The 20,850-nt window shown below is 41.8% G+C and overlaps 2 protein-coding genes across 2 annotated transcripts in view; both read right to left on the bottom strand.

Moving 5' to 3' along the window:
* fam83fa (family with sequence similarity 83 member Fa) overlaps positions 1-1,308 on the bottom strand; it is a 17,897-nt gene extending 16,589 nt beyond the window's left edge. The window contains exon 1 of the mRNA XM_069680825.1: positions 771-1,308. Within this exon, the coding sequence (XP_069536926.1) occupies positions 771-1,244 (474 nt within the window). The 5' untranslated portion in view covers positions 1,245-1,308. The remainder of the gene's footprint in view (positions 1-770) is intronic.
* A 2,727-nt stretch (positions 1,309-4,035) lies between these two features.
* grap2a (GRB2 related adaptor protein 2a) lies at positions 4,036-15,286 on the bottom strand. Its single transcript, XM_069680819.1, has 8 exons — positions 15,045-15,286; positions 8,033-8,162; positions 7,845-7,936; positions 7,248-7,367; positions 5,405-5,594; positions 5,038-5,127; positions 4,797-4,913; positions 4,036-4,458 (listed from the first exon to the last, which is right to left on the bottom strand). Exons 2-8 carry the CDS (start codon positions 8,108-8,110, stop codon positions 4,279-4,281), a joined length of 867 nt encoding a protein of 288 aa, XP_069536920.1. The 5' UTR covers positions 8,111-8,162; positions 15,045-15,286; the 3' UTR covers positions 4,036-4,278.
* Positions 15,287-20,850: the final 5,564 nt, after the last annotated feature.

Below are 20,850 nucleotides of genomic sequence, written 5' to 3'. Positions count from 1 at the left end.
ATTTAAGACATGTAATGTGTAACACACGAGAAGAAAAGGTGATCAACACGTCACAGCTAAATGCTGCGTCTGTCAGAGGACGTCATCAGTCAGGCAGATCATGTCTGGTGTCTATAGAAACAGGACATGTAGAGAGACGGCCTTTGTACTCAGCTCGGGTCTCTGTCACATGATCACCTGCAGCCAATCACAGTGAAGAGTTCTCTTTCAGCGCTCAGGTAAACTGGATCAGGACCAACCAGCTGCTGAAGGTTTTATTACACGTCGCTTATTTTCATGTTTCAGAGTCATAAAGAGTGTTTTCCACCTGACGGCACCTTTAACACCTTTAACACCTGAACAACAGCTTAAACCAGGGCTCTATTATAATCTTACCTGTCTACCTGCTCTGTTCTTTCAACCTCTTTCAGCGCACTGTGGAACAGTTTGATGTTTGAAAGCAGAGATGATGCAGTCACACTTTATGACACATTAAACATCTCTCTGCTGATGACCTTGAACACATCATGTTTTAAATCCTGTCACAGACATGGAGGGGAGGACAGGTGTACAGGTGCAGTACAGTACACGTAAGACAGTTAGTTAGTTAGTTAGACAGTTAGTCAGTTCGTGTTTAGCTGAGTTTGTAAACAGGTTGAATGACGTAGATGTCTGATGTGATGTAATACATTTAGCTGGTGTTTCTTTATTCACAGTGTTTGGTGGTTTCTTTAAAGCGTCTCAGTCAGCAGAATAAAGTGTCACAGTAGGCTAAACAGGTGTAGGCCTACCTTGTGCGCCTCCTGGATCAGCCTCCTCACCACCTCCTTGATGTGCGGCCCCGGCTCTTTGGGCGGGTGTGTGAACACGCTGACCCGGGTCACCCCCTTGTACAGGCCGCTAGTCCCGGGCCAGCCGATGTCCAGGGACGGGACCTCGGTGTCGGACATCTGGGGCCAGTATGTGGAGTGGACCCCGGAGTCGGCGCTGGAGGACTCCTTGGACTTGTCGTGCTCCCCGGCCTCGGACTCGCTGTCCGGGTCGTACTCCCGGAAGGTCTTGCGGAGCAGCCGGACCTCCCTGGCGGACAGGAAGTCCTTGGTGTTGTCCTCCTTGAGGCGCATCTTGAAGGCTCCGTCGCCGCTCCGCAGCAGCCGCTCCAGGGCCGCGCGCTGCTCCTCGCTGTAGTAGAACTCCGGCCGGGACTCCGGGATCTTCTCGTTCACGTGCTCGTCGTCCATGCACAGCAGCTGAGACTCCGCCATGTCGGACTGCAGGTCCTGCAGCTCCGCTGCTCACACACACACACACACACACACACACACACACACACAGATAGCTGTGCGGACAGGTAAGCTACTCAGCGGGTCTCAGGTGAGTCTCTCAGGTAGCAGCAGGGGGCGGGGCCAACTACTGTTTGAAAGGCTACATGGCTGCATAAAGACAACTTCCTGTTGGAAAACGTTCAAAATAAAAGACATGGGGTTGGAAGTCATCTATTTGGTGTCTCCTCAGTCACAATAAAAATGTTGCAAATCATGCACTGACCTGCGGTGCTTAAGTGTGTGACAGCATGACAGAAAGGATCCCTACAGAGATAGACCTTTTTGTTACAGAGGAAGATGATTGTTTTAACCACACACAGACGTTACATCGCTCTCTGCACACACAACAGACTCCATTCATATAAACAGTGAACATTCAAATACACACTCCAACGACTTTTACCTCCGAAACTTTGAACCTGTGGGTTTGACACGTGTCCTGTAACTCTGCTTCACCACGTTTATATTGTTGTTTTCATCTGAAGATCTCACCTCCACTGTCAGCTCCACCGATCAGTGTGTGTGGGGGGGGGGTCTTTAATCACAGATTCTTTGTGAGGCTCTTCGTTAGAAAAAACAAAACTGTATAATCTCAGAAATTAACAGTCAGTCAGCTGTACGTATACCTGACTGTGATTGATGAGGGCTTCACAGGTAGTGTGTGGAAACAGTGATGGAGCTAAAATAAGGTGTGAGGAATGTGTGAGGAACGTGTGAGGAACATGTGAGGAACGTGTGAGTAACGTGTGAGGAACGTGTGAGGAACGTGTGAGGAACGTGTGAGGAACGTCTGAGTAACGTGTTAGTAACGTGTGAGGAACGTGTGAGGAACGTCTGAGTAACGTGTGAGTAACGTGTGAGGAACGTCTGAGTAACGTGTGAGTAACGTGTGAGGAACGTGTGAGTAACGTGTGAGGATCATGTAAGAAAGGTGTGAGGAACGTGTGAGGAACGTGTGAGGAACGTGTGAGGAACATGTAAGAAAGGTGTGAGGAACGTGTGAAGAACGTGTGAGGAACGTGTGAGTAACGTGTGAGGAACATGTAAGAAAGGTGTGAGGAACGTGTGAGTAACGTGTGAGTAACGTGTCAGGAACGTGTGAGGAACGTGTGAGGAACATGTAAGAAAGGTGTGAGGAACGTGTCAGGAACATGTAAGAAAGGTGTGAGGAACGTGTGAGGAACGCGTGAGGAACGTGTCGGGAACGTGTGAGGAACGTGTGAGGAACGTGTGAGTAACGTGTGAGGAACGTCTGAGTAACGTGTGAGGAACGTGTGAGTAACGTGTGAGGATCATGTAAGAAAGGTGTGAGGAACGTGTGAGGAACGTGTGAGGAACGTGTGAGGATCATGTAAGAAAGGTGTGAGGAACGTGTGAGGAACGTGTGAGGAACATGTAAGAAAGGTGTGAGGAACTTGTGAGGAACGTGTGAGTAACGTGTGAGGAACGTGTGAGTAACTTGTGAGGAACGTGTGAGTAACGTGTGAGGAACATGTAAGAAAGGTGTGAGGAACGTGTGAGGAACGTGTGAGGAACGTGTGAGTAATGTGTCAGGAACGTGTGAGGAACGTGTGAGGAACATGTAAGAAAGGTGTGAGGAACGTGTGAGGAACGTGTCAGGAACATGTAAGAAAGGTGTGAGGAACGCGTGAGGAACGTGTCGGGAACGTGTGAGGAACGTGTGAGTAACGTGTGAGGAACGTGTGAGTAACGTGTAAGAAAGGTGTGAGTAACGTGTGAGTAACGTGTGAGTAACGTGTAAGAAAGGTGTGAGTAACGTGTGAGTAACGTGTAAGAAAGGTGTGAGTAACGTGTAAGAAAGGTGTGAGTAACGTGTGAGTAACGTGTGAGTAACGTGTGAGTAATGTGTAAGAAAGGTGTGAGTAACGTGTAAGAAAGGTGTGAGTAACGTGTGAGTAACGTGTGAGTAACGTGTAAGAAAGGTGTGAGGAACGTGTGAGTAACGTGTAAGAAAGGTGTGAGTAACGTGTGAGGAACGTGTAAGAAAGGTGTGAGTAACGTGTGAAGAACGTGTAAGAGAGGTGTGAGGAACGTGTGAGGAACGTGTAAGAAAGGTGTGAGTAACGTGTGAGTAACATGTAAGAAAGGTGTGAGTAACGTGTGAGGAACGTGTAAGAGAGGTGTGAGGAGCGTGTGAGGAACGTGTAAGAAAGGTGTGAGTAACGTGTGAGTAACGTGTAAGAAAGGTGTGAGTAACGTGTGAGGAACGTGTAAGAGAGGTGTAACGTATAAGAAAGGTGTGAGTAACGTGTAAGAAAGGTGTGAGTAACGTGTGAGGAACGTGTGAGGAACGTGTAAGAGAGGTGTGAGTAACGTGTTAGAAAGGTGTAAATAACGTGTGAGTAACGTGTAAGAAAGGTGTGAGGAACGTGTGAGGAACGTGTAAGAGAGGTGTGAGGAACATGTGAGGAACGTGTGAGTAACGTGTAATGACAAGAGGCTGAAACATGCTCACATTTGTGTGTCTACAGAAACATTATAAACCCTCTGCAGTCTTTAAATACAGACACAGGCTAAAGTGGTGCTTTTATTTTGAAGGTTCACTTTCCCTGCTTCTGCTCCGATGTGGTCTGGCTCTGTTTGTAGCTACAGAAGACTCCAATGACCTCAGAGGTCTGTGAATAAGTCGGTTTATGGGAAACAGAAACACTGAAAGAGGAAGAAGTCCTTTTAAACACTGATCTTCATGACATTCAGACTGAACACCACAGAGGTTATAAAAATACTTTATTGGAGTCAGCGAGCTGTGAGGAAGTTACAGACGGTAAAAACATGTTAAACTTGTTTCTGTGTCAGAATCAGAAGTTACAGGTAAAATAAAGAGCAGTGAACGCCTCCTGTCAGACACACCATCAGAGACATGATGAAACGTTCCTGCAGCTCCTGAGGACGGGCCGGGGGCAGAGAGGAGTGTGTGTGTGTGTGTGTGTGTGCAGGGTCAGAGGTCGCAGGGTCACTGCTGTATCGTGTAGTTGGCAGGAAACAACCCGCTCTTCCCCCGCAGCCGCCCTTTCCACCACGATGCGTCGGAGCGGTCCAACACCTCGATGATGTCGCCGGCGCTGAAGCCGAGCTCGTCCTCTTCCTCTGCGGTGAAGTCGTACAGCGCTTTGACCTGCAGCGAGGGCACCCTCTGTGGGAGGGAGGAGGACACACAGCCAGGGTCAGCACCACAAAGAGTTCACTGATGAAGACTATTCATGATGGGAAAGGTCACATAAACAACATCATTATACGTTGCACCGTATTCTGACTGTGCCTCCTCTGCGCCTCCCTGTTCTTTCTTTCACTGACTGAAACTAGATTCTTATTGTCGCACAGACTGAACTGAAGATTTGATCAGTGTATAAAATTCAACAGACAGAAACGTCTCCTCGTCTTCTATTAGACGAGAACAAATAAAAAAGCTTGTGTCTGTTGTTTTTCTCTGTTCAGAAAGAAACATGACCCATGAGGTGTGTGCATGCTGACCTGGGGGAGGGGCATGGTTTCGGACGTGCGGCGGGGAGGGAAAGCGGAGCTGACGGGGCTGCTTCTTCCTGTGTGACCGATGGTGTGAGCCCGCTCCTCCAGACCCACTCTCTTAGCCTGAACACGTGAAGGACATGTATTAGAAACAAAACACACGCTGAAGGTGAAGAGACACCTCAGAACACGCAACAGTGAGGAGGCTGAAAATGTGCAGGAGGTGTCAGAGGAGTGAAGTCTTTACCAGCTGGTTGTGAGGCTGATCTGAAGCTCTGCGCGGGGAAGCTAGAGCTGCTGCTGTGTGATGCTGTTCAGGTAAACTCCCCCTCTTCACCTGGAGGAGGAAACACACAAGGTAGGAAGGAAACAGGAGGTAGGACAGTTCAGCGTGCGTTCTCCTGCATCAGTGCATCATACCGACCATAAACAAAGTACGGACTGCACGGTGTCTGTCAGAGGCCTGTTGACCTGCAGAGGCCGTAGAAGACCAAGTGATCATGCCGAGAAAAGTTCTGTTAAATTCAGTCATGTTGGACAGGTGAGCCCCCTCTGCAGGTAACTGGTGTGACTTTGAACACATGAATGAGCTTGTGTGTTAAAGAGTCTCTCACCGGCTGAGCGGCGGACGGGCTCCTGCTGTCCGAGCTGCCGTCCCTCAGGTAGATCTCTCTGGTCTTGGAGATGGACGTGCTCTTGTAGAAGTCCACCAGCTTGTTGAGCGAGGTGAACTTCTCCGACCACAGGAAGTACTGACCTTTGTTGTCCTTCATCACTTTGAAGTGCTGGACGTCACTCTCATGTCTGAGGAGGGCAGAGGGAGTTTCATATTACAGCTTTATTCCAGCTGGACCTGAACGCACCATCAGTCAGTCAGCTGTGTGCTCATCTGCATCACCCTCTGCTGGTCAGAGAACAGAACTACATCATGAGACCGATGACCGGAATCGGTCTCATCCTGGAGGCTGTACTAAGCAGAGAGTACGAGCTGATGTGCTGCTGGTGTTTGTGTCTCAGACACACTGAGGTAAACTCCCTGCTCTTCCCCTCCCACAGTCACTCTGCCCCTCTCTCTCTCTCTGTCTCTTTGTCTGTTAACATGTGCAGTCTCTGCAGCTGCAGCCTGTTAACATGTGCAGTCTCTGCAGCTGCAGCCTGTTAACATGTGCAGTCTCTGCAGCTGCAGCCTGTTAACATGTGCAGTCTCTGCAGCTGCAGTCTGTTAACATGTGCAGTCTCTGCAGCTGCAGTCTGTAAACATGTGCAGTCTGCAGTGTCTGCGCATGAAGAGGCTGAGAGGCGACGTAGTGATCAGCTGCCGCTGTTGAGAGGAGACACCGGTTCACTGACAGCTGTCGAAATGATTCAATCACACGCTACATAAAAACAAATCAACTCCATTGAAAATAAAACTTTTTAGATATCATCTAAATATTTGTGTTGTTGTTGTTGCCATGGTAGCATACAGTAAATGTTGATGAAACATCTCTGAAATGTGTCAAACTGTTTGAGTGCTGACCGTCAATAAATGTGATTATTAATATCAGCTCTCACACAGTCTGATCACAGCACGGCTAACAGTTAGCATACAGTGTGATAAGAGATGGACGTGTTAGCTTGGTCACAGAGACCTACCTGTTGGTCACTACGCAGGAGAGTTTCGACCTTTTTCTACCTGCTGAAACCTTCTCTCTCACCTGTGTGTTCATCTGGAGGATCATTAAAGATGATTTCTGGTGTCTTTGAACAACAGTTGTTGTTTTAGATTGAGACACAAAATGAACTGTGATAAACTGACAAACTCTCCATGGGCAGAACATGAAGATAACAAAAAATGTAACCTGAGCTCATCTCTGGATGTTGAACTGACTTTTTTGTGTCACACACTGATATCTCAGGTAACTTCACCTGGATTCAGTTAACTTTAGCAGAGCGCTAGTTTAGCTCAGCTGGTAGAGCAGGTGGCCCATGTACAGAGGCCACAGTCCTTGACGCTCTGATGTGTCTATGTGAAGCTAATAAAAAGCTGCAGTTCCTCTTGTGTCCACTTGAGGCTGTCTCCTAAAGACAGTCCCCATAGAGCTCTATGTTAACATGTCTTTAAGCAGAAGTCAACATGTGACCTCTCAGAGGGAGAGTCACACAGGGGACATGCTGTGATGGTGAGGCACATCATAGTGACGAAGTGTCCCTGTGTCCTCATGAAGCAACGGCTGTTAGCTGGACATGCTAATGTTTATAGCTTACCTTAGAGCTGACAAACACAGTGATTCACTCGATTTTTTAGAGTGGGCAAAGACAGTACAATAATAGAGACATGAGTCTGTTCATTAAAGGCAGCAGAGGAGACATTCAACAGGTGATCCTGTCAGTTTAAACTGTTAACTTTCTTCTGCACGGAGACAACGCTCACACACTCAGTGATCAGCTGATGTATGTCGACACGCTCAGACTCACTTGACAGAGATGGAGAAGTCTCCGGGGGAGCTCTGACAGCCGCGGATCACAAAGTCTCCCACGTCTTTGTACCTGAGGATGTCCTCTGCAGCGCTGCGAGACGCGTTCTCCTGAAACCACCTGCAAGAGCACACAGAGCATACAACACTTATCTGATGTACACGTACACACACACACACACACACACACACACACACACACACACACACACACCTACAGGAAACATCACACAACCTGCTGAAACTTCTCATGTGCAGCTTTTTATCCACAAACTGACAAACCATCTGTTCTCAGTGTTTTTCCTCTCTGCCTCTAAGAAGTGAATGATTGTTTTTCTTACTGAAAGTCAGAACCAGTCAGTCACACTGAAGCAGATCTACACACTGCTGTCCTGATGCTGATCTGAACTCTCTGTTTCTGCCATGATTATTAAACAGCAGATCTTCCTCCTGTTATCGTCTCTGATCATCGCCTCACCTTAGAGTCGATACGAAACAGTCTAGTCTCATCCCGCCAGGATTTATTTGTGCTTAAAGTTTGTTTTGTATAACTGAACACACTCCCTCCAGACGCTCTGACAGGTGTGCTGTGTCTCACCTGGGAGTCTGCATCTCGATATAGTTTTGTGGAATGAATCCTTCGTGTCCGTTCATCTCTGCTTTGTACCACTCGTCCTGTGGGCTTAAAATCTGTGAAAGACAACGTGTCACACACACACATTAAACACACGTCACACACACATTAAACACACGTCACACACACACACACACACACACTGCTCTGACCTTCAGGATGTCTCCCTTCCTGAAGCTCAGCTCGTCGTCTGACGTTGCGCTGAAGTCATATTTCCCTCTGGCCTCCATCGAGCGGTCTGAAGAGAAACGAGGCAGAGGAGCGACGGACGATCACAGAGCTCTGTTCAGAGAGAGATTCAGAGTTTCAGCGTCACTGCTCTCTCTGAGGTGTCGACATGCTGACGAGATGATTTCAGAGATATTTACGAGCTGTGGTTTGGAGACACATTATCTTCAGGAAGTCACAAGACTAACTTTTAACAGAAATTATGTTAAACTTTTATTAAAAATACAAATTTTCTAAAGTCTCTGAATGACCAATGAAATGTAGGAGTAAGGAACATGAATGAGTTATAATGAGTTATTTTATTTTTAATAAATCAGAAACTTATTAGTTTTGATTCAGTAGTTATTTAAATCTTAATTTACAGCCTAAAACATAAACTACATTTATTTGTTTCTAATCAGAGTCAGATGAGACGATCATTTCCATTAAAACGTGTTAACAGCTAATATAAAGCTTGAGTCAGTTACTAGTTAGCTTAGCTTAGCAAAAAGACTGGAAACAGGGGGGAAAGCTAGCCTAGCTCTGTCCCAGATCTCACTAACATGTTACCTTTCTGTTGAGTCACAGATTAATGAGGGCTTATGTGTTGAAACTCTTTATTATATGTCTCCTATAACAGCTGAAATGTGTTCATTAAACATGACACAGTGAATATGTAGCTTCATCATACTAACATCTGAGTGCCCCAAATTACACAGCAGTCTTTTCAATAATGCAATATTGATTATTTCAATGTCTACTCATTTCCTAATACTAATATACACACTATTAACAGCTGGTTTGTAGGAAACCATTAACCCTTTAGAAAGAAGTTACTTTAGGCCTACAAACTGACTGATACACAAGTTCATCTATAGTACCTGAATATATTACAAACATGAGAATAATTTATATCTAAATACATCTATTAGTATTACACTCAACAAACAGGCATACATGTAATCTAAAATGGTTTTAACAGTTAGCTTAAAGTCATAAATAAAGGTTTTAACAGTTAGCTTAAAGTCATAAATAAATAAGGGTTTTAACAGTTAGCTTAAAGTCATAAATAAATGGTTTTAACAGTTAGCTTAAAGTCATAAATAAATGGTTTTAACAGTTAGCTTAAAGTCATAAATGGTTTAACAGTTAGCTTAAAGTCCTAAATAAAGGGTTTTAACAGTTAGCTTAAAGTCCTAAATAAATGGTTTAACAGTTAGCTTAAAGTCATAAATAAAGGTTTTAACAGTTAGCTTAAAGTCATAAATAAATGGTTTAACAGTTAGCTTAAAGTCATAAATAAATGGTTTTAACAGTTAGCTTAAAGTCATAAATGGTTTAACAGTTAGCTTAAAGTCCTAAATAAAGGGTTTTAACAGTTAGCTTAAAGTCCTAAATAAATGGTTTAACAGTTAGCTTAAAGTCATAAATAAAGGTTTTAACAGTTAGCTTAAAGTCATAAATAAAGGTTTTAACAGTTAGCTTAAAGTCATAAATAAATGGTTTAACAGTTAGCTTAAAGTCCTAAATAAATGGTTTTAACAGTTAGCTTAAAGTCATAAATAAAGGTTTTAACAGTTAGCTTAAAGTCATAAATAAATGGTTTAACAGTTAGCTTAAAGTCCTAAATAAATGGTTTTAACAGTTAGCTTAAAGTCATAAATAAAGGTTTTAACAGTTAGCTTAAAGTCATAAATAAAGGTTTTAACAGTTAGCTTGAAGTCATAAATGGTTTAACAGTTAGCTTAAAGTCATAAATAAATGGTTTTAACAGTTAGCTTAAAGTCCTAAATAAAGGGTTTTAACAGTTAGCTTAAAGTCATAAATAAATGGTTTTAACAGTTAGCTTAAAGTCATAAATAAAGGTTTTAACAGTTAGCTTAAAGTCATAAATAAAGGTTTTAACAGTTAGCTTAAAGTCCTAAATAAATGGTTTTAACAGTTAGCTTAAAGTCATAAATAAACGTTTTAACAGTTAGCTTAAAGTCATAAATAAATAAGGGTTTTAACAGTTAGCTTAAAGTCATAAATAAATGGTTTTAACAGTTAGCTTAAAGTCATAAATGGTTTAACAGTTAGCTTAAAGTCATAAATAAAGGGTTTTAACAGTTAGCTTAAAGTCATAAATGGTTTTAACAGTTAGCTTAAAGTCATAAATAAAGGTTTTAACAGTTAGCTTAAAGTCATAAATAAATGGTTTAACAGTTAGCTTAAAGTCATAAATAAATGGTTTAACAGTTAGCTTAAAGTCCTAAATAAATGGTTTTAACAGTTAGCTTAAAGTCCTAAATAAACGTTTTTAACAGTTAGCTTAAAGTCATAAATAAAGGTTTTAACAGTTAGCTTAAAGTCATAAATAAATGGTTTTAACAGTAAGCTTAAAGTCATAAATAAACGTTTTAACAGTTAGCTTAAAGTCATAAATAAATGGTTTAACAGTTAGCTTAAAGTCATAAATAAATAAAGGTTTTAACAGTTAGCTTAAAGTCATAAATAAATGGTTTAACAGTTAGCTTAAAGTCATAAATAAAGGTTTTAACAGTTAGCTTAAAGTCATAAATAAATAGTTTAACAGTTAGCTTAAAGTCATAAATAAAGGTTTTAACAGTTAGCTTAAAGTCATAAATGGTTTAACAGTTAGCTTAAAGTCATAAATAAAGGTTTTAACAGTTAGCTTAAAGTCATAAATAAATGGTTTTAACAGTTAGCTTAAAGTCATAAATGGTTTAACAGTAAGCTTAAAGTCATAAATAAATGGTTTTAACAGTTAGCTTAAAGTCATAAATAAATGGTTTTAACAGTTAGCTTGAAGTCATAAATAAAGGTTTTAACAGTTAGCTTAAAGTCATAAATAAATGGTTTTAACAGTTAGCTTAAAGTCATAAATAAAGGTTTTAACAGTTAGCTTAAAGTCATAAATAAATGGTTTTAACAGTTAGCTTAAAGTCATAAATAAAGGTTTTAACAGTTAGCTTAAAGTCATAAATGGTTTAACAGTTAGCTTAAAGTCATAAATAAGGGTTTTAACAGTTAGCTTAAAGTCATAAATAAATGGTTTTAACAGTTAGCTTAAAGTCATAAATGGTTTAACAGTTAGCTTAAAGTCATAAATAAGGGTTTTAACAGTTAGCTTAAAGTCATAAATAAATGGTTTTAACAGTTAGCTTAAAGTCATAAATGGTTTAACAGTAAGCTTAAAGTCATAAATAAATGGTTTTAACAGTTAGCTTAAAGTCATAAATGGTTTAACGGTTAGCTTAAAGTCATAAATAAGGGTTTTAACAGTTAGCTTAAAGTCATAAATGGTTTAACAGTTAGCTTAAAGTCATAAATAAAGGTTTTAACAGTTAGCTTAAAGTCATAAATAAATGGTTTTAACAGTTAGCTTAAAGTCATAAATGGTTTAACAGTAAGCTTAAAGTCATAAATAAAGGTTTTAACAGTTAGCTTAAAGTCATAAATGGTTTAACGGTTAGCTTAAAGTCATAAATAAAGGTTTTAACAGTTAGCTTAAAGTCATAAATAAAGGGTTTTAACAGTTAGCTTAAAGTCATAAATAAAGGTTTTAACAGTTAGCTTAAAGTCATAAATAAAGGGTTTTAACAGTTAGCTTAAAGTCATAAATAAAGGTTTTAACAGTTAGCTTAAAGTCTTGGATAAACTGTTGAAATATTTTGATCATAAACTCTGACTAACAGATCCATCATTTCAAAATGTTACCTGTGTTCTGGCAGAAACACTGTAAATAAAGTGAGTACAGGTAATCTTTAGCTCTGTCATGATCTATTAAACATCAGACATTGTAGTATTTTCCTGTTATTGTCACCTGTACAAACATATTGAATCTTATTTTCATATGAGATGTCGGGGGAGGGGTGTTACAGTTACAGAAATGACTGCTCTGTTCCCTGAATATTTTTTTTATAACAGCCTCGTTCTTATTTCGGTCTTAACTGCTGATTGTGCTTAAAAGCAGAAATAGATAAAGTAAGGGGAAATCAAGAACATATTTAGTACAAAACACGGTTCCTGTAAAACTGGGGGGTTTCTTTCCTTTAAATCTCACAGCTTTCAAGTTGAATAGGTTTCCACATTACAGCAGGAACAAGACAACGGTTTAATTAGTCAGGACACCATGTGGCTCCATAGGCAGGAATGAGTAAAACTGCTAACAAGACTTCACCACTTGAAAGCTGAAACACCAAATACATGAGCATGCACACGTTCAGTCATTATGGTGGTGAGAGTACAGTCTGCAGAATGACTTCATTAAAAACAGGTCAAGCTCCAGAGTGTGTGCTCACTATTTTAAAACGTGTTTCACACAACATTAATGATAACTGAGTCTGTATTTGGTTTTAAAGCTAACCTCCCACAAACGTCTGCACAGTGTCGGCTCTGTCACCCTGCACTGACACTAAAGTTTGGTCAGTATTTGTTTAAGAAGAAATTCACTACATTCACTTCGTATGAGACTTGTTGGTATTTGTGCGAGTGAAGGTTTTAACCACCACAGTGCTGCCAGCGAGCCGGTCGGCGTTCAACACTGAGGAGTGGATTTCCTGCGTCTGTGGCCTACTCTAAAGACTGACGTACCGATTCATTTAAGAGGGCCTGTTATACATATGGTCAATGTGCTGTAGACAAGGGCTCAAAATAACTATGAATTCCATTATTTCTCATGGAGCCAACTATTCTCTCTACTTTGAGCGTCTCATTATGTCTGACAAACAGACCAAAGCTCAAATAAATTCACTTTACTATCACGACTACTATCATGACACGATAAGACAGAGCTTTATTCATGCTGACGGACATTCTCGTGCCAGAACGCTCCGAAGATACAGTACAAACTTCACCCAGGTATAAAGCGTGTGGGTTCATGGTTCATGTTTGCATTTTTAATTCAAATAGTGATGCGTGTCTTTTTTTAGTCTACAGCTTCAACTAACAATGAATTTTATCATTGAATTATTTTATGTAAAAATAATCTGTTAATGAACCTTGAGGTGCTCGATCGGCCGTCTCTACAAACCGTTCCAAAATAAAGTCGGTGCCGCAGAAGACAAAGGACGGGAGCCAATATTCACCGAGAAGTTGTAACAGGACATGTCAGCCTCTCCTCCTGAAAATGAACAAATGTTCTGCAGTCTGAGGACGTCATGTGACTTTTGTGTCTTCAATAGATTTTCTACATGTTTTTAAAGACAATGCTGATAACAAACAGCTGCATTTCTCATCATGAAGCTGCATCACTAGTTTCAGTTGTGCGCACACAAGTGTTGCTTGCAGTGTTGCATAAAGTTTCAGTTAGCGCACCTGCTTCATGGGCTGATGGTGAGCGTGCACGCTGTGATGCTGTGTTCAGTCAGACAGCAGAGGAGCTCTGAACAGTCAGACTGATGACCTCCATCTTTAACCTGTGGGTGTTTACACGCACACTGACATCACTGCTGCATTACCAGTCAGCGTGGACCCTGTTCCATATGACAGTGTTTCACTGATGTACTCGTGTACGTGCTGTGAACGGTCTCTGCTGCTCACAGTGAGCCACTTCGTGTACTTCACTGTTTTAATGTAAAATCTGAATCTGTACAGTAACGAAGCTGTCACACAAACACAGTAAACACGTCCAGTACTTATACTTTGTTACTTTCTACAGCTGTGCAGAACTACTACAGGTACTTTTCACAGGTACCTGTACAGGTACATGTACAGCTGCATGTACAGGTACCTGTACAGGTACCTGTACAGGAGACAGCTGTAATGAGGGAAATCCTGTGACATCACCGCGACCTCTGCAGAACAAACAGCCTCAGCCCGTCCGCTGCACCAAATATCAAACAAGGTAAAGTCAAGGTGATTATCTGTGACATCATTAGACTGTTATCAGAGATGCATCAATGTGTAATGTGTCTGAACTTTATACAGATAGACACGACACACACACACACACACACACACACACACACACACACACACACTGATTGCGGCGTTCTGCAGTCTGTTCTGGCTCAGGACAAAGCTCAGATATTTCTGTGCGAAGCAATAAAATTATTTTTAAATGATTCAGTTCAAGTCACGACTTTTAGCACGTAGCTTTGACATCGTTATTATTATGGATGGAATAGGCCCCTCCCCCTCTGGCTCTTATACATATTTAAACAGGATCACTGTTTATTACCAACGCTGTGTTTTCCATCAGGTCCATCAGCCAGCCGTTTGTGTTGATGTGCAGTGAGTGGATGATAACACAGTGCACTCTCTCTCATGACTCTCATGTCACTTTAAACACATCAGTACTCGTTTGTATTTCAGTGCATGTTTCCTGTAAACCACAGCCGGCCCTGTGAGAGACAGAGCAGCACACTGAAGCAACAGTTGGTTTCATAGTTGGCTGCAGCCCGACTGTGACTTTGTCTTAATGCCAGTCGACTGATCCCTCATGTTGGCAGAGGACGACATGAGGTCGCTCACAGCTCCAGCATCAGACACCAAACTGACCTCCGACCCTGACCTCTGACCTCTCAGAGGAACATCGACTCATTTACACAAACGTCAAACATGACGTTTTCTGAAGCTGTGAAAGATGTTTTCATCAGCTCTGACCTCCTGCGACACGCTTTAAAGCACTTCCCTAAAAAGAGTAAAACGTTAAAGTGAGGAACAGACAGCAGACGCGAGCATTCAGCATGTGCAGGTGTGGCTCTGAGTCCACACAGGTACTTTAAAACCTTAGTGTGCAGCTGTGTGTTCAAGAAGCAGCAGAGGTTTAAAAACATTTCATTACCAACCACAAAGTCTTATTCTGTGACACGAGGAGATGATGGCAGAGAGGACACATAAAGACAAGAAAAAAGAGGAAGAGGGCTGAGCTGTGACTGAAATAATTCATCTTACATGGAAGTCTGCTGTTAATAAAGTTTTTTTGAATTGAATCGACAGTCGTTATCTCACCTCTCCTCCTGTCTGAAGCGAACTTCTTTGATTGAGTTTATTCTAAGGCTGGCCTCTTCTCCGTCCGAACAGTGAACACAGCCGCATATTCCAAGCGGAGGTTTGAACGAATAAAAGTGTGTTTCCGCTCAGAGAGAATCTCCTCCTTCTGCCTGAACAAGAGTAAAGACGGAAGATGAGAGAGCTCAGTGTGTCTGCTCACTGCGGTTTGTCGCTCCGCTGCTCCCTGATGCTGCGTGACGAGAACCGCCCCACTTCCAAGTACCAGCCACGGGCTGTAGTAAATGTCACTTCCGTCCTCAGCTTCAAAATAAAAGTCCACTTGTTGCAGCGTTAACTCAGGTCAGGGCTGACAAATGAAGCCAACAAGGAAGTTGCAGTTCCTCAATCGGCCACGTGTCAAACAATACCGCCTCTCTCTGTGTCTACATGGAGACCTTACACCTGTAGCAATGTGCACCTTTACTTTATTGGACTATTTATTTTAAAATAAAGTCACCTTTTCAACAGTACACGCAGCCTCTGTTGGACAGTCATAGTTCTGTACCTCTGATGGAATCGGACCATGAGACTCCAGGAGCGTAATGCTTCGTACACACTGTGTCTGTGCTGGGTGTGAGCTTTGCTTTGAAAGGCCAATCATGTTGAATGATTTGATGATTGTAATAATGTTCAGATCCTCGTGCATGCTGTGAACATGTCTGTTACTGAGCAGAAACCCGTCTGCGGTCGCTCAGTCTCTCTGGCTCAGGCGATGAGGCAGCTTCCTCTTCCTCTTCTCGTCTTTTATTCTTCCTCATGTAAACGCTTTATGAATGCAGCCTCACACACTTCTGCAGCGGTGCTTCAGTCACACACACACACACACACACACACGCACGCACAGACTTTCAAAATAAACTTCGCTTGTTGAACAGCTTCATCAGATACACAGAAAAGTCTCACAGTTACTCTGCTGTGCGCTTTACACTGAGATCTGTCATCGTCTCATTTTACAGAAACATGCACAGATGTTAAGATGTGTCTTTAAAGGCCACAGAACAGATGTTTAATGTCCCTGACTTTCAAACAGACACTGACGCCTGTCAGAAAACACGAATCACCAGCAGCTCGTAGAAACAGTTAGCAGTCATGTAAAGTGTAAATAATGCCTGTTCAAAGATACACTGGAGGCCCTGTAAGACGTCACCCGCATCAGAGTGGGCATTTCTCTCATTCGTATGAAGCATGTGTTTGTGCTTATAATCCACACTAAAGGAAGTGTGTCACACGTCTACATGTTACCTGTTTGATACACTGACGTTTGTAACAGTGAAATAAAAGGTTGATTTACCGTAAAGTCGTTTATCAGAAGCTTTTCAACAAGCTGCAAAGAAAGAGAACTGTTTAACGTTTCATTCATGACGTGTGTACAAAAAGTGCTTTTCCATAAAATGACAGCATCGCTGTTCTGCATCTTAATGTCATGACAGAACATCTGATGAATGTTTGATTCATGAGAATGTTTTTACGTGTTTTGATCAAACATGTAGATGGATCGAACACGTGTGAGAAATACTGAGCAGGTCAGCATCCTCATGCCTCCATCATCTACACTGCATCCTGTTCCAGATATAAGTGTCCTCATTAAAACTCCAATACACCTGTCGCTCTGAGCAGGATCCAAGTTTTTCTCAGCATGAATTTCAGAAATGAAACGATGAATTTGCCGACTGCGCCACAGCCAGTAACAGCTTCAGTGTTCTGTGAGTCCCGATGGGACCTGAAGTTACAGACTGTGCTCCCGGTGTGACAGCCAGCAGGTAGAGACAGAGCTACACCTCCTCTTATAAGCCCCAAATACAGGGCTGTGAGAGAGACATACTGCCCCCAGGGAGTTTGAACACAGCACACACACACACACACACACACACACACACACACACACACACAGAAACTCCCATATGTACCTGGAGAAAATTGTATCATTAGCAACATTCAGCATTATTAAAATGTTCTTTGTATAATTACACAGTGTCACATTCATGTCAGTGAAGCTGATTGGATGATTAAATACTCTGTAATATTACAGAGTCTGTTCCCTTCTCTTCACTAAGCTTTAGATACATGTACTCCTGCCTGTACAGGCTCATACATGAACACACAGGTTCAGTACAGGTGTAACAGGTGTGATACTCAGCTCAGTGTGCTCAGTACAGGTGTAACAGGTGTGATACTCAGCTCAGTGTGCTCAGTACAGGTGTAACAGGTGTGATACTCAGCTCAGTGTGCTCAGTACAGGTGTAACAGGTGTGATACTCAGCTCAGTGTGCTCAGTACAGGTGTAACAGGTGTAATACTCAGCTCAGTGTGCTCAGTACAGGTGTAACAGGTGTAATACTCAGCTCAGTGTGCTCAGTACAGGTGTAACAGGTGTAATACTCAGCTCAGTGTGCTCAGTACAGGTGTAACAGGTGTGATACTCAGCTCAGTGTGCTCAGTACAGGTGTAACAGGTGTGATACTCAGCTCAGTGTGCTCAGTACAGGTGTAACAGGTGTAATACTCAGCTCAGTGTGCTCAGAGAACACAAACGGGCTGTTTGCAGTAAACAGCAGAGACGTGTGTCTGACCTGAATCTGATCGTCTCCAAACCGCCCGCTGAGCAGCAGCTGCAGGTGAAACTCAATCACATCCGCCTCAGCGTGTTACTCAATACCACAAAGAAAACTCAGAGGCGTGTGTGTGTGTGTGTGTGTGTGTGTGCGCGTGTGTGTGTGTGTGTACGTGTGTGTAAAAGAGAGACAGAGATAGAGCGAGAGCGACAGAGAGAGAGAGAGAGAGGAGGTTCACAGGTATGGAAACTTCAGTGACTGTAGTGATTGTTTTTGTTACCTCCACTCTGCTAATCAGGAACAGATCGGCTGCAGGAGCCGGATTGGTCAACAGAGCTGTCAATCATCATTTTGACGCATCAAATAACTAATTAAAAATAAACTTGTCAGAAAAATGAACACTTGGACGTAAATCAGCAGGATAGGAACTAACTATAATGACAGAAACCATGTGTGAGAAAAATGTATTTGACGTGTATTTTGATTTTATAGTTTGACTCATGTCCCACCTGTTAACATAGAGGAGGCGGGCTTTATGAGCTATACTGCAGCCAGTCAGCAGGGGGCGATAGATAGATAGATAGATGTACTTTATTGATCCCAAACTGGGAAATTGTGTCGGTACAGCAGCAGGTTATCAAAGCGACTACAGCACAGGAGAAAATAAACACACAGTAAAAATAACCCGAACACTAGAAGAAGGAATATGTACATCCAGGAGTTCTAACAGCAATAATAAATCATAACCTCAACTCTATTCATCTAAAATATAAACTAACATATAACTAAATATACACAAACATTACAGGGAGGTGGAGGTGTTCATGTACTATACAGTCTTTACAGATGTTAATGTGCAGATACACTGATGAAGTGGTACTAAATGTTCCACATGAATCATGTGCAGAGTTTAGCAGGAGCAGAACAAAGTGCAGTTTGAATAGTTAGCATGTTAGCAGAACAAAGTGCAGTTTGAATAGTTAGCATGTTAGCAGAACAAAGTGAGGTTTGAATGGTTAGCATGTTAGCAGAACAAAGTGCAGTTTGAATAGTTAGCATGTTAGCAGAACAAAGTGCAGTTTGAATAGTTAGCATGTTAGCATAACACAGTGCAGTTTGAATAGTTAGCATGTTAGCAGAACAAAGTGCAGTTTGAATAGTTAGTATGTTAGCAGAACAAAGAGCAGTTTGAATAGTTAGCATGTTAGCAGAACAAAGTGCAGTTTGAATAGTTAGCATGTTAGCATAACAAAGTGCAGTTTGAATAGATAGCATGTTAGCATAACAAAATGCAGTTTGAATAGTTAACATGTTAGCATAACACAGTGCAGTTTGAATAGTTAGCATGTTAGCATAACAAAGTGCAGTTTGAATAGATAGCATGTTAGCATAACAAAATGCAGTTTGAATAGTTAACATGTTAGCATAACAAAGTGCAGTTTGAATAGTGAGCATGTTAGCATAACAAAGTGCAGTTTGAATAGATAGCATGTTAGCATAACAAATTGCAGTTTGAATAGTTAGCATGTTAGCATAACAAAGTGCAGTTTGAATAGATAGCATGTTAGCATAACAAAGTGCAGTTTGAATAGTTAACATGTTAGCATAACAAAGTGCAGTTTGAATAGTTAGCATGTTAGCATAACAAAGTGCAGTTTGAATAGTTAGCATGTTAGCATAACAAAGTGCAGTTTGAATAGATAGCATGTTAGCATAACAAAGTGCACTTTGAATAGTTAACATGTTAGCAGAGCAGAGTGCACTTTGAATAATTAGCAGTTCTGAGGGTCTTGTAGGTCTTGAGTGTTTTGTTATGTCCATGTTCATACTGCATTATCTTATGGAAGTCAATATAAACTTTTTATTCCAATAGATTTAACCAACAACATTTTACTTTGCAGATTTAGAGAAATAATAGGTGACACAATATACAGGTAGATCAGCCTCGTCCAAAATCATCAAATCTTTGCAATCAAACAAAACCTGCATCCCAGTAAGCGACAGGTGGGTTATCTGCTCTGAGCAAAGAGGATGTTTACTTTAAAATAGATGAAGTGGTGTTCTGTCCTCTTTTGCTCTTTCTAACTTCTCACCTTTGACAAATGATGGCTTGAGAAACTTTAACCACACATTCATCTTTCACGCCTTTTTATTAAAACACAGCGCTCTATATGTATCTATGTACCTGTATCTCTGCGACAGTTCACCTTCACTGCCACTAGATGGAGCTCTGCACACATGCACAAGCATGAGCTTCAGGGAGTTTTACAGGGTCGTACTTAGTTATTGAGACGTTAGCTTTTAATATGACATGTTAGAAATACTGTGTGTTTATTTGCATTATAAAAGGCGACATAATGACGTCAGTGTTCCCTTTAAATTCTTCACTTCATGTGAAACTGTGATGTTCCTGCAACCGTTTTTGTAGGCTTATTGTTTTGTAACAAAGGTTAGATTAGGAATGCTTCTCATGGAAATAAACTATGAAGAAATACATGAAGCTTAACCAATCAGGTCGGATATTCACATATTTCTGCCATTGTTTCAGGAATCTTTGGATTACAGCAGATCTATTTCAAGCAGGCCAAATCCTTCCCTTTAACAACCTCAGTCTGGCCCTTTGTTCGTTTGTACAAACTATAAATATGACAAAACTATTCTGCAGCATTTCATTCCTTAGTTCACTGTTTGATTCTGCTGATTTTATTAGTACTGTATTTCATTTTTAATTAGTTATTTGATGCTGTCAAAATGATGATTGACCATTTAAATAAATGTTTAACTTTACTGATGCATATTTGTGACAGCTGTATTGCACAGACATTGTTCCATACACTGGCGTTAACTGCTCATTGCAGTGACAGCCTGAGTCAAATGTCCTGAAATCACGACCTGTAAATAATGTGGTTTTAACCTGTTGTAGGAACAAGAACGAGCTGTCAGACAAACAGACGTTACAGCGTCCTTTGAGCTCTCCGGCTCTGTGTGCTGCTCTCAGTGGTCCCCACAAACACATTGTGTAGAACTGAGTCCCCGGTGAGCACGTGGGTGTGTGTGTGTGTGTGTGTGTGTAATGTCTCGCACCTCCTCGTCGACCATGCGCGTGATGTTGCAGTGACGTCAGCTGTAGTGGCTCGTGTCTCCGACAACAGCAGGTTGTCCTTCCTTACTCAGTCCTCTCCAGACTCCCGGACCGCCCGGAGCTAACGGATC

The sequence above is a fragment of the Semicossyphus pulcher genome, unplaced genomic scaffold (genome assembly GCF_022749685.1).
Source record: "Semicossyphus pulcher isolate SPU_LCO1_2020_fin unplaced genomic scaffold, fSemPul1.0.p SCAF_48, whole genome shotgun sequence".
Taxonomy (NCBI): Eukaryota; Metazoa; Chordata; class Actinopteri; order Labriformes; family Labridae; genus Semicossyphus; species Semicossyphus pulcher.
Note: the sequence above shows the minus strand (reverse complement) of the source record. Positions and strands in the feature narration are given on the sequence as shown.